Source organism: Podarcis melisellensis, assembly GCF_964234715.1.
Source record: "Podarcis melisellensis genome assembly, chromosome: 14".
NCBI lineage: Eukaryota > Metazoa > Chordata > Lepidosauria > Squamata > Lacertidae > Podarcis > Podarcis melisellensis.
Genome location: NC_138546.1, coordinates 28,586,670 through 28,599,898, shown reverse-complemented (window position 1 = coordinate 28,599,898; position 13,229 = coordinate 28,586,670). Strand labels below are relative to the sequence as shown.

Genomic DNA, 13,229 nt, shown 5'->3' with positions numbered 1-13,229 from the left:
CAAAAACAACCTTCCCTACAGCTTGAAATTTTGTCTTGGGGAGAACATTTCCAGCCTAGCCCATGCTACCTAAAGACTTTCCAACTTGCAAAGCCTTCCTAGCAATCTAAAATTATTCAGTCCCAAAGAGACCGTGCCATGTGATAGTTCTACATGTTCTGGAAGAAAGACTGAGTTTAGACACTAAAATATTTGTTAACAGTACTAAAAAGAATGGTGTCTGAAGCTATAGAGCAGCTGCTTTATTATTATAACAGCAGTATGTATTCACCTAATGCTGGGGTTCTTAAATACCAAAATTACAAGACTAGTATTAGACAAAGATGTTATTGGAAAATGAATATGGGCATTATGAGGAAGTTCATATCTTATGCAATCTTTTTGCAAACAAATGGAGTCTTCCTATGCAGTAGTGAAATCAAAAGCATATTAATGGTGGTGCTAATTCTCTTCCCATCGTGGTGGAAGTTGCTTTTCTCATTGACTGTATTCTGGATCTTTATTTTGTTGACTAAGTACTTCTTATTTTAAATAAAAGGGGGAAAGTTATAAATGTGTAATCAAGTCAAAAAGGTGGAAAAAGCAAAAACAAAGATTGATTTGGAGGAAGAGCAAGACTGGCAGGGAATTAATGTTTGGCCCAAAGCAGAGAACTGAAGGTTGCATAAGAAGCGGCTTTGAAGCAGGGCTGGCCTGGAATGGCTAGAGTGGAATCTGGAAGCGTAATTGCATCTTAGACAACTTCCCACACATGCATCATTTAAATGAGTTGCACAACAGCTCTACGGTCCTGTGCAGCTCGAGTGGGTTTTGCACAGAACATTACCAGTAGATCCCGCCCATAGGTCATTTATGTTTGTCTTCTATTCTGTCACCCATGCTGATTTCAAAATCTACCACTTTGAAGCACTTGTTTTACCTTGCCATTTCTTAAGAAGCTGCTCAACAGCAAGTCAGACCATTGGTCCATCCAGCTCAGCATTGCTAATACAGACTGGCATCAGGTCTCTGGTGCCTTTTTTCATGCCTACCTGAAGATGCTAGGGAACCTGCATGAGACCTGCATACAAACCATGTGCTCTGCCACTGAGCTACAGCCCTTCCACCTTGTTTTTAAGGTGGAGTTAGAAGAAAGTAGCTATGCTGATGGCAGCCTTGGCAAGTAGCATTGTGATAGGATTCCTGACAAATGTCTGTCAACTAAGTTCCCAACTTATTCAGCTACTAAGTAGAGATGTGGACATGAATGAACATTATACTAAAGTCCATTAATTTCAATAGGTTTACTATAGTAGCTTGGTTGGCTACTGCCCTATGCCTCTTTCAGGCAGACAAGTGGTTGTAGCAAAGTGTCTATTGCTAGGTGTTCATTGGAAGAGGGATTGTGTGAGCAAAATCTTGATGCTTATCCTTCTACCTTTTAGGAAAAGTTACTGCTGGAACCCATGTTTGAAGTACCCAATTCTGACATTGTATGTGTGGAGGTTGACAAAGATGTTGTGGAAGGAAAGAAGGATCCAGGATACGTCAGGTAATGTCTGGTTTCCAACACTAGATTGGGTTTGATGCAAAAACACTTTTTCGCAATTACTTTTTTTCAGAGTTATTTTAGATACTTTTTAAAATTCCAGTTATATTTTAAAGCTACCTTTTACAGTAGAAGGCTGCTTAGCATTTAACACAAACTGGCTGAACAAAATGGCTAATAAACATTCACATTTTTGTATTTTCAAGTCAAAGGCCAGATTTATGCATTTGAAAGAGGCTTCATTAGGCCAATTGGAAGCAGGAATCTTACTGAAAGCTGACTTTTTGAAAGAACACTAATTTTAATAATGTGGGGGGGGGGTAAAAAGCAATAAGCCTTCAGAGAGCAGCATACTTTACCTACAGTGGTGGACATACTTTAAATTTAGAGTAGGAAGTAACCATAGGTGACCATCCAGTCAGGCCTCCTGCTTCAGTTTGAGTCCATTATTTCTGGTGTGCGTCGCTAGGATAAAAAGATTACAAGAAATGCAGACTTAAGTTGCCATTTCATTTCTTATTTTCTAATGGACTTTCAAGGCAACGGTCCACAGAACTCATCATTCTTTCCTTAGTCCAAGGGACCAGTAGATCGATTCTTCTTGAACAGCAATTCCACCTAATTTGTAGCAATTTTCTTTTAATAATTATTTATTTGCTGCTCTTCTGCTAAAAGTACTCAGAGAAAGAGCCATTGTTTCTGCATGCAGACTCCCTTTTTCCTTTGCTGCCAGTCAGTGAACCAACAATCTGATTCAGTACATGACAGTTTACAACGTCCCTACTATAGAATATAATTTGGGAGGTAAAGATGCATTGTGGTCCTGGGGATCAGTATCAGAAGTTCAGCTGGGCTGAAATGGCTCCCTGTTCTAGACATTACATGGAAGTAGAGTCATACCTCATGTTACATTTGCTTCATGTTACCTTTTTTCAGGTTGCTCCCCGCAGCGACCTGGAAGTACCGGAAAGGCTTACTTCTGGGTTTTGCTGCTTGCGCATACGCAGTAGCACTAGATCACGTTTCGCGCATGCGCACAAGCGCCAAATCACGCCAAGCACCTCCGCAGATACGGCGCTTCAGGTTGCGGGCTTTTCATGTTGCAAACGGGCCTCCGTAATGGATCCCGTTCGCAACCAGAGGTACCACTGTATTTGATCCTACTTGTGTTTAATTGCAGGGCTCCAGCTAAAGATGCTTCTGAAGAAGAATACGATTCAGGAGTAGAAGAAGAAAACTGGGCTCGCCAAGCAGATGCTGCAAACAATTAAATGCTGTCAGAATACTCTGCAGAAAATGCACTTAATGGGGATTTTGTTTTTAAGACCACATCCGGCTTTTTAGCCTATTTGATAACATTGGATCTCTCCTGAATATGATACATGTTCAGGAAATGTTGGCAGCGCTAATGGAAATCAGATCAAGTATTTTGCGTAACATCACACTGATTTATTTTTTTTGGTGGACACTTGGACTTCAGCGACATAATGTTCAGAAATGAAATGTATATTATATTTTGTTCAGTTTAAAAAATGCTCTCTTTTTTAGTGCTGAGCTGAAAAGGTGGACTCCCCTTGTAAAATTCACCCCTTTCTCCTTTGGGGCACTTTTTTGGCCATTTATTACCACTGGGAGCAATGACGCGTTAATGCACCCCCTCCAAAACATACACACATACAAATCCTGCACTGTATCCTACAGTTTGATGAAGGCAGCAGTGCACCATTGCAACCCTCTTTTCTCAACTTCAGTCAGCTGCAGCTGGTGCCATTTTTTTGTTCCAATTTAGATTTCATCCTAGTAGCAATGACATAGCCAGATCTGATCAGCTACATGCCTGTGTGACAACAGTCACTGCGGTCAAACAATGCTAATACATTGAAATAGCTTTTTCCCATCATACGACAAAAATCTGGCTGCATGGCAACATCATTGTTACTAGGATCAATGGGAAGGTTATTTTTCAAACTGTGAACCAGTACAAAAAAAGAAAAGATTTTGAGGAAACATGAGGCCCCCTCAAAAGCTCCTTTTTTCTACTGAATGCATTTTCTGAATAACTTTCAGCTCAGCCCTAGCTTTTTCAGTTCTAGAGTGCAATTCAGGTATTGTCAATAGTTGAGGAATTTTACAATAATTATACTACACAATTTGAGCAGGGAAACATAACACAGAAATATTTTGAATCTACTTTTGTTTGAAAGACCATTCAGTATGCACTAAATATATTTTCTTCTTTAAATGCAGTGGGTGCTAGAGGTACTTGTTTCACTTTCAATGAATACTGCCCTTAAAAACTGGATATGAAAGATTTAGGACAGTACTTTCTGGTCCCCAAACTCCATATTGGTCAAACCAGTGGGATTGCTCTAGAATAAACAGGTTGTGGATTGACCTTATTTTAGAGCAAACTGCCCCACTTTACTAAAAACTTAATGTAATGTATTAAAAATAATTGGATATAATACCAAAGGGTTCATTCATTTTTACTTACCTTGATTAAATATCACATGTAGGTTTTGGAGAGAAAAATCGATATTACGAGAACAGATGAACCAGGAACTTGCTATACCTTTTTTTGACAGAACAAAGGTTTACAGGAAGAAATAGACCATAGAATATAGAAAATTCTATGCCAATATTTTAATATAGTACTTTTTATTGAACGTACTGGAACCATCATGCATCAGTTTTTTGGTGCCAGGTATTTTTCCCAGCCTACCTTCTTATAACATTAAGAGGCACAAGAAAGTAGCATATAATTGTATAATATTTTTCATGTAATCAGTAGTCACTGTTTGCACAAAATTCTTATTTAAGTTATAAGCTTAAAACGCCGGTCTGCATCTTGTTATTTTAAATCTTTTAGCAAAGCAAAGATTGCTTTGTTTTAAAAGTTAACTTGATCCTTTAGTAAAGTATTTGTAAAAACACAAAAGGACGTGTATGTTTTTGATTCATTTCTGAAATTAAAATCTGTACCTAAAAGCTTGATGTCCTTTCTTCATGTTGAGGTGTGCTTATAAAAGTTTTGCTGAACTAGGTTCCATTTACACACTGATAGAATATTTTTTTAAACTTGACACTGGCCACCAAGTGCGTTGGGTGGGTGTAGCAACTTGCTGCTTGATTCGTAATCCTTCCCAAGCTTGTTATGAATGATTCTTCTTAATTCTGAAGTTGCAGGCTGCTAGGCAATGAGACTAGAAACTGGTGTAAGGCCTCTAAGAGCACACAGACATTAATGGTTTCTTAAAACCCATGTGGTTTGGAGCAGGAGAAGCAAACTAGGTGTCCCGTGGTTTAAAAATAATAATAATTGCAGCATTCCATATCTACTACCTGTTCCTCCCAGATTTCTGGTAGTGCTTCTCCTGTGCGTTTCACAGAATGTTAAATCTCACAGAAATAAGGGGCTTTAGGTTGTCCATTATTGAAGTAATTGCAACTGAGCATACCATTCTAGGCTAGGAATACAGCATAGGTAAAATGCTTTAAGGTCTGGGGGGTGGGGGGTAAGGAGTGCACTAAGGTGACGCGGTGTGTGTGGTGCTTGGGGGCAAAGCAGCATAACTTGCCATGCTCCTAAAAGGCTGCTAGTACATTCCGGCCCCGGTGCGGCTGATGGGAGCTGAAGTTTAAAATCAGTAGCCGATAGATGTCGGATTCCTCCCAACCTACAGGGGGCGCCGCTCTCCTCGCCGTCACTTCCGCTTCAAACCGGAAGCGATGTCCGAAGGCGAGAGAGACAGCGTCCCATTCTGCTAAGTAGGCCTCTTGAGGCGTGAGGGGGCGAGATGTCGCAACAGCCGCCGCCGTTTCCCTCATCCTTCACGAGGCCCCCTCAGCCCCACTACTTCCCGCCGACGGGGGCTCCTCCGCAGGGTGTTTTTGGCGGGCCGCCGCCTCACCACCCTCAGTTTCCTCTTTCCCCGTTTCCGCCTTTTTCGGCGGATGGCCGAGGCCTTCCTGCCCCCGCTTACCCGCCGCCATTCCGGCCGCCGCTGCCCCCTCCTCCGTGGCAGCAGCAGCAGCAGAAACCTCCGGAGCTGCCCTCGCCTCAATGGAGGCCCGAGGCGCCGCCGTACATAGCCGGGGAGAAGCCAAGGTTCCCGCCTCCGGAGCGGCCCTCGCCTCAGTGGAGGCCCGAGGCGCTGCCCTTCGTGGCCGGGGAGAAGCCAAGGCTCGGGCCTGACGCTGCTGCCTCAGCCGGCGGCCTGAGGCGAGGCGACGGCGGCGACGAGAGCGAGCAATGGCTCAGCCGCTTCTTGGCTTGCCGCCGCACCGAAGGCGCCGCCGCCGCCGCCTCTCCCCCGAAGCCGTGCGGCTTGAAGCCCAGCCAGGCGGGCCCGTTGGCGGCGGAGGCGCTGCGGCTGGTGGCGCAGGTGACAGCACTGTGCGGGGCCTGGCGGCGGCGGGACGACCACGCCGAGGCCGAGGAAGTGGCGGAGGCCGAGGCCCGGCTGGCGGAGCTGCGGGAGGTGGTGCGGCCCCTGCGGGTCGAGGCAGCGGCGGAGGCTCCCCTGGCCCAGCTGCGCCGCCACGCGGAGAAGAGCCGCAAGAAGAGGCTGCGGCGCCAAGCGCGGAGGCAGGAGGCGCGGGCCGCTCGCGAGGAGGAGGCGGCCCGCGAGGCCGAGAGGGAGGCGCGGATCGAGAGCTGGCGGGCCAGGCGCGCCCTGGAAGTTGAGGAGAGGCACCGGGTGGGTTGCGCTTTGAGGGATGCCCACGAATTCCCCCCAGGGTAGTCGGTGCTTTGGGATTTATTGGCTGTGTTTGCCGTGCTGGCAGGGGCTGATGGGAGTTGTAGTCCATAGGAGGGCACCAGGCTCTCTGCTTTAGGCAAACCCCTGTTGTTCTCATCCACCTGCAGTGTTGAGATAGTACCCTGCGTTACTGGGTTGTTGCAGGGAATAGTAAACTGAATTGTTTGAACACTAAACACGTTTTATTAGCCACATTAATAGTGCTAAATAATTATTTTATTTATAATTAAATAAAAATAGCAGCATGGTTAACAGCAATTATACATAAAACCATTCAAATAAAGTCATCCCCCAAAAAAGTTTCAAATCAGCTATTTTGGAAAGGTATATTCTTCACTGACTGAATAAGCCCAAAGGTTTTCAGTTGGTGTTGAAATAAGCTGCCTGCTGAATCTGTACTCTCTAGAGAGAGAATATTGTTATTCTCTACACTGATGTGCATGTGTCACAATTCAAACCCTTCCAGGGTCGTCTTTGTACACTGAGCAGTGAGCTGGAATCATGAGTCCCAGTTGGCAAACAGCATAAACACAAAGCACAGTTTCAGCACCATCTCTTCACTGCTGGTTCACTCCATGTTTGTGCTTAGCCTGGAGCAAGTGATTCAGGGAAGCCTGAGGTTGGCAAGTGCCTGGGATTACTATCAACCCTGTATGGGATGCACAAAATGTACTGGTGGGCTACATGCTCTAGACCCTTGATCTACATGTTTGCTCCAAATGTATATTTAACAAAGACTGCTCTCCAGTGACAAGTGGATTACAGTTCATTTTGAGGAGCAGTTGTGCTTTGTAGTTGAGACACACTCAGAGTAAGGATTGTCAGTTCTCCTAAGACAGGGGTGGAGCTTGGGAGTTGAGGGTTAGTGCTGGTTATATCAGGGGATGGAGGTTTGTAGGACAGGAGCAAAGGGCAGCCCCTAGTGAATCACAGGGTAGAGTCTAGTAGGTAAGAAGTGAAGCTTGCTGAACAATAAAATGGATCCAAGGGGAAAACTGGAGCCAGTCAGTACCATTTACATATTGTGCCTGGAGTGCTCTGGTCCATGGGGTCACGAAGAGTCGGACATGACTAAACAACAACAACATATTATTGTATAGCATTCTTGGTGCACAAATGTGTACTTGTTTTTGCATTCATTCAAACTGTTACAGTGATGGGTGCTGAAGACAATAGGCTACTCCCCTTTTTTGGCCTTTCACAATGAGATTCTTATCCTTTCCCTACAAATCCCAAGAAAACATGTGGGACCCTGAAACTTGGGGACAAAACCTGAGGCATAGCAAGCAGGTGTCTCATGAAGATTGCCTAATCATCATTGGTAACTGTTTTTGAGTCTAGTAGATATAAGTAGTTTCATGACAATCTCGGACTATAGGCAGTATCCTGTTCTAGAAAAGAAACCTATGAGTGCTGCCACAGCTTGCAGCAAATTGAGCCCAAGCATCTGTTTTTAATGCCAGGTGTTAACTAATAGGTATGTCACTGTAAGTGAGAAGGCAAACTCAAGGAGGGTGGATCTGTTGACAGCTGTCTGCCATGAGCTGTGTTTACCCCCTAGGAGTTACTGAGACAAACAGTGATGAGGGGCTCTTTCCTTATTGGCCTATTTGTGGGCTTTGAAGGATCTGGGTAGCCAGTGAACACAGGGTGTTGGACTAGATGAACCTACCTAGGTCTGCCATTGTTCTCTTACATTCTTACATGTGTTCTTAATTCCTTTATTCATATTTTTGCCCATATAGGAACAAGAACTTAAAGCTGCTGCAGACAGTGTGTTATCTGAAGTAAGGAAAAAACAAGCAGACACGAAGCGTATGGCAGAAATCCTGCGTGGCTTAGAAAAGCTTAGGAAACTAAGAAAAGAAGCAGCAGCGAGGAAAGGTAAACATGACTCAGAATTGCATGTGCTTTTTATATTCCTTACTTACATATATGCTGAAACATAGCTGGAAAGCTATTTGTATAATGGCGCCAACATTTCAGTCGGGCTTGTATTGCTTATGTATTGTTTATAAAATATGGTTCAATATATAAATTATGTCCTGGAAGACTTGTATTGTTAAAACAAATATTTGGTTAAAAGCATAGCATCCTGCCCCGGACGAAGTGCACTCAAAGCATCTGTAAGGCACTGAAACCATTAGAACTTCTGAAGCATTTGTTTTTTGCAAATGTTTGTCATAAATACCCAACATAAGGGATGCCTCTTCCAGTGACCTATTATGCTGAATGCTAATGTCAACACACCTTGTTATTACGCAGCATTGAAAAGATGCAGCTGGACTAATTCTTCAACTCCGGTATGAAGAGCTGTAGAATACGGCAATAATGAAAAAGTTAGCAAGCTATTTGAGAACTTCAAGAGACCCAAGGCTATTTCCTTCATTGACAATGAAGAAGCTGACACACAAATGCCAGATCAATATGTCCACTTGAGGAATTCACAGATGGTCTACTTAGGTGGCAGTGAAGAAACCAGTTAATAAACACAAGTGTCCAGTTTCTCTTCAACGTAGTTTGTATTTTACTGTGCAATATATGCATTTGCTTATCTGGTTTTTTTAAACTCAAACACAGGTGCTTCTACAGGTTTGTTTTTTATGTTCCATGTTGTTGTGTTAAGTGTTCATTTTTCTTCGGGGCTATATAATAAAATGTAAAATTCCTAAATACCATATTTTAGTGGAGTAAGCTGCTGTACCTTGTTCCTCCTCTGTCCTTGAACAGTGAAAAAACATGCAATTGGGGAGAGGAGGGAGAGAGAAATAATACTCACCCAAGCAACTGACCACCCTGTTAAAAGCAAGTGAGATAGAATGCGTGAGGATGCCACCTCAGAGCAAGATTACTCACCAATAGGGATGCTTCGATTCTCTTGTTTACATGTATTTCACTGTTCTGGATCAGTATGTGGAGGAAAAGTCAAGTAATCTGGTGTGGGTTGTGGGTTTTGTTCTGTTTTTTGCTGCAGGTGTTTGTCCACCCCCAGCTGCAGATGAAGCCTTCGAGAATGAAGTCCAGAGCTTAAGAGCATTGATAAAAACACGCACTGAACTCTATGAAGCCGAAGAACGAGCTCTGCGGGTTATGCTGGAAGGAGAACAGGAAGAGGAAAGGAAAAGAGAAATGGAAAAGAAGCTGAAGCGGGAAAAGGAGAAACTTCTGCAGCAGAAGCGGGAAATGGATTCAAAACTGTTTGGGGATCCAGGTAACCTTCAGCCTATTGTTGCTCAGGGGTTGTATTCAGTGTAGTGCTAAGTTAAAGTTATACAGTGGTACCTTGCGTTAAGAACTTAATTCATTCCGGAGGTCCGTTCTTAACCTGAAACTGTTCTTAACCTGAAGCACCACTTTAGCTAATGGAGCCTCCCATTGCCGCCTCTGCGCGATTTCTGTTCTCATCCTGAAGCAAAGTTCTTAACCCAAAGTACTATTTCTGGGTTAGCAGAGTCTGTAACCTGAAGCACCTGTAACCTGAAGCATCTGTAATCTGAGGTACCACTGTACTTGTCCCACTGGTGAAATGTTTTGCACCAACTGATCATTGTTGCGCAAGATAATACATAAGCAGTTTGCTATCAAATTGTGCAGTCTGTTGCACAGTGTGTTTCTGCTAGTGAAACACTTGTGTTGGATTCTTCTGTTGCATAACATTAAAACTCACTCATCCACTCACAGTAGCTGACAGAAAATGTTGGATACAGTCCCAAGTGCTTGTTTTACAATGCAGGCGTATTCTCCAGCTATCAACCCACACCAGAGATAGTTTATGTTTAAATCTTAATTGTTTATTTTATTTCATAAAGTTTATACACTTCTTGATTGTTTACAAAAAGGCACAACGATAAAATCGAGAAAAATTCACAACCATATTTTAAAACATGCAAAAGTTAAAATACTAAAACATATTAAAATTACTTCAAGCAGCTGGGTAGATTTGTCTAAACAAGAATGTTTTTAGCAGGCACCAGAAATAGTACATTGAAGGCACCTGCTTGATCTCAGTAGGCAATATTTGAACTGCAAAGAGTTATAAAATAAAATGATGGGAGCTACTCCCTGATTTTTAATATATTTATGCAATCCCTATGTTTCTATCAACATGTCCAGTTAGGATTTTATGTAACGGTATTGTAACAGTCAGTTTTAGTATTCTCAGTAGCAAATAATGTATGGCTTACATTCTTGGAATATGCTTCTGTGTCTGGTAGTTTTTCACGGTACTTGTTTTTCTTAATTATTATCCTGTTTTACAGAGGAATTTCCCCTTGCCCACCTTTTGGAGCCCTTCACACAGTATTATTTGCAGGCTGAGTATTCTGTGCCATCTCTTATCCAGATCAGGTAAGTTTAAGCAGTGTTGTAGTAAAAATAAAGCTGTAACAATTTTGTCAAATCTTGAAACTTACCTGCTTTTTTACTTTGTAGTGTAGTATTAATTCCTATCAGATATTTGTTGTAGCAGTTACTGTTCAAGTTGCAGTCAGCAAAACTGTTGCTGGACCCAGATAGTGGCATCCCCAAGAATAAGAGACTGCTTTACTGGGTCTCCCAAGAGCCATGCCGTTACTTCCCTAAAAGTTATAGGATGCCATGTACCCCTGTGAGGTACTTGGAGATACTGTAGTAGTGGACAGTACAAAACATGTCTAATGCTGTCCACTGACAAGGATCCGTTGGGTGGCCACAGTGCTTTGCACTCATCTCCCCAACTCACATCAACACTTAAGTTGATGGTAGAAAATTAAGATTTCAGAGGGATTGAACACAGTACTCAATATGTTGCATAACTAACTTTTATTATGTTTAAGGCATGAATGGGATCGATACCTGGTGCCTACAGATCATCCTGAAGGAAACTTTATCCCACCAGGATGGGTCATTCCCTGTCAACCTTCTAGTGACATCTGGGCTACAGCTGTTGGATGATGTGTTCAGAGTCTAAAACAATAGCAACACAAGTGATAAAGCGTACTTCATTAATTCCTTTGGACTTGAAAAACTCTGAATCTTTTTCTAATAAAGCAAGGGCACAGAATACATAAGATGAATATTCAACAGCTGTTTCAGAAGACAAATACTGCCACCCAAAAATGTTGTATTCCAGAAATGTGAATCTCTGCTTAGTTCCACTGGCAGAGTTTTGCTTCAGATCTTGTTTTTTAAAACACTGTTTGGAGGAATTTAATTACAACAGCATTGCATATTATCTGCTCCTGCGAACTTTAAAAGCAGGACATTTTTCCTTAGAATCTTTAAATGTATTATTTCTGGACAACGGGGTCTATAGCAGAGAAATTAATTTGTCATGGGCATGTGTAGCAACAAAACCTAACTTGAGAACCTGTGTCATTAACTGCATCCTGCTGAGGTGAAATACAATCACAGGGCCATATAACTTAAAACAGCTGCTAAATATTGTTGCATGTGTTTTTAATGTTCTGATATTTCATGGGAAATCAGGTAATAATCCTGAAGCAACATCAAAGACTGTCATTGAACTCTTTCGAGCCATATCCGGGTTCTCAAGTTTCAGCTCTTTTTTGAACTCTCATTTTAAAAATTGCCTCCGTGTTTATCTTGGTCTTATGTGCTGTTACTTAAGTGAATTGACAGATGTGGTTAATTATCGCCTCCTTGCAAGTTTGGTGTAGTGGTTTTAAAAGCTAAAACACTAAGATGAAGCAACGTGGAGAGAATTAATAGCATCATTGCTGTTTTTTGTGCAACTTGCACCTTAATTTTTTTTAATGTGTATATAAGATGTACATACTCAGGAAAGCATTTTTTCTATCATCTCTTAAAGTAAGAAGACTAGAGAAGCGATACAAGTTAGGGTATTTGTGTTAATTTAATAGAATGTCAAATATCGGTTTGCTGTTGCATAAATAATTCCTGTGAACCAAAAAGCCTGAACATCTAATGTTTACAAACCTTGTAAAATAAACGTCATTAGCATAGTAACATATTCTCCATGGCCCCTGTTATTTCAAGGTTACAGAACATTGTGGAACTGTCATTGACAAAAAAAAGTTGTTGACAGAATACAACTCTGATGATACGTTGATAGGCTACGATATCTGTATCAATTGAATCTTTAGTTCAGAGGAAAGAAAACAGCCTTTCCCAAACATTTCAGTGTAACTTGACCTCTGATACTAAATTTAGCATCTTGTTACAAAAATATCCACCAAAATGTTACATAAAATTTGAGGGACTTTTTTCTTTATTCTTTTGTGCTTTAAAACAAAGTTGCATAAGTGCCTGTGATTAGGGGAGGGAAGACCCTAATGCAATGTGAAACATTGTCAAGAATTGTTTGTAGTACAAAGTAATAAAAACTCAGTTGAATTTTATTTGTACTTTAAAAAAATAAAGAGCATTTCACATTCTTTGTAGCTGTCATTTTTAAATAAATGGTTTTCTTCCCAGCTTAAAAGGTCAATGCAAGCTATTGGAGTTTGACACTGTCCTTTGGTAATGGACAGTGTCAGCTATTACTATTTACATTTTTGAATTCCTTTGCAAAAGAACTTACAGTATAATGTCATACACACACACAGTTACAAGAATTGCATATATAGGGATTTAACAAAACAAAACAAAAGTTTGAAACAAGAACATGCCTAAAATCAGTTCTGATCCAGAACAGATGCCAACCAGGATAAAGAATTTAGAAGGCTTGTTGAAAGAGAACGTCTTTAGCAAGTGCCAAAAAGCCAAGAAACAAGGTGCCTGTCTTGATATGCAGTGGTAGGGAATTCCAAAGGATAGGTGCCACCACGCTTAAGGTTTTAATTCCAACATCATGCAGAATGGACCTCCTGTCTTGCAGAACACTGACTACAGTAGTTGGCTATGTAGGGACTGAGATGGTCTTTCATGTATCCTGGTCCCAAGCAATAGTGGTTTTTTACACCAGTTCCAGCGCCTTG

The 13,229-nt window shown here is 41.8% G+C and overlaps 1 protein-coding gene across 1 annotated transcript; it reads left to right on the top strand.

The window, feature by feature from the left end:
* Positions 1-931: 931 nt before the first annotated feature.
* On the top strand, positions 932-12,352 carry PDCD7 (programmed cell death 7). Its single transcript, XM_081888631.1, has 6 exons — positions 932-1,531; positions 2,709-6,228; positions 8,037-8,175; positions 9,266-9,502; positions 10,551-10,638; positions 11,106-12,352. Exons 2-6 carry the CDS (start codon positions 5,326-5,328, stop codon positions 11,221-11,223), a joined length of 1,485 nt encoding a protein of 494 aa, XP_081744757.1. The 5' UTR covers positions 932-1,531; positions 2,709-5,325; the 3' UTR covers positions 11,224-12,352.
* The last annotated feature ends 877 nt before the right edge of the window (positions 12,353-13,229 follow it).

Bases quoted from the DNA above. Each gene is read 5' to 3' on its own strand.
- PDCD7 (XM_081888631.1), top strand. From the start codon at position 5,326: ATGTCGCAACAGCCGCCGCCGTTTCCCTCATCCTTCACGAGGCCCCCT. The intron at 6,229-8,036 runs GTGGGTTGCGCT...TTGCCCATATAG, and splicing joins AAGTTGAGGAGAGGCACCGG to GAACAAGAACTTAAAGCTGC. The intron at 9,503-10,550 runs GTAACCTTCAGC...CCTGTTTTACAG, and splicing joins AAAACTGTTTGGGGATCCAG to AGGAATTTCCCCTTGCCCAC.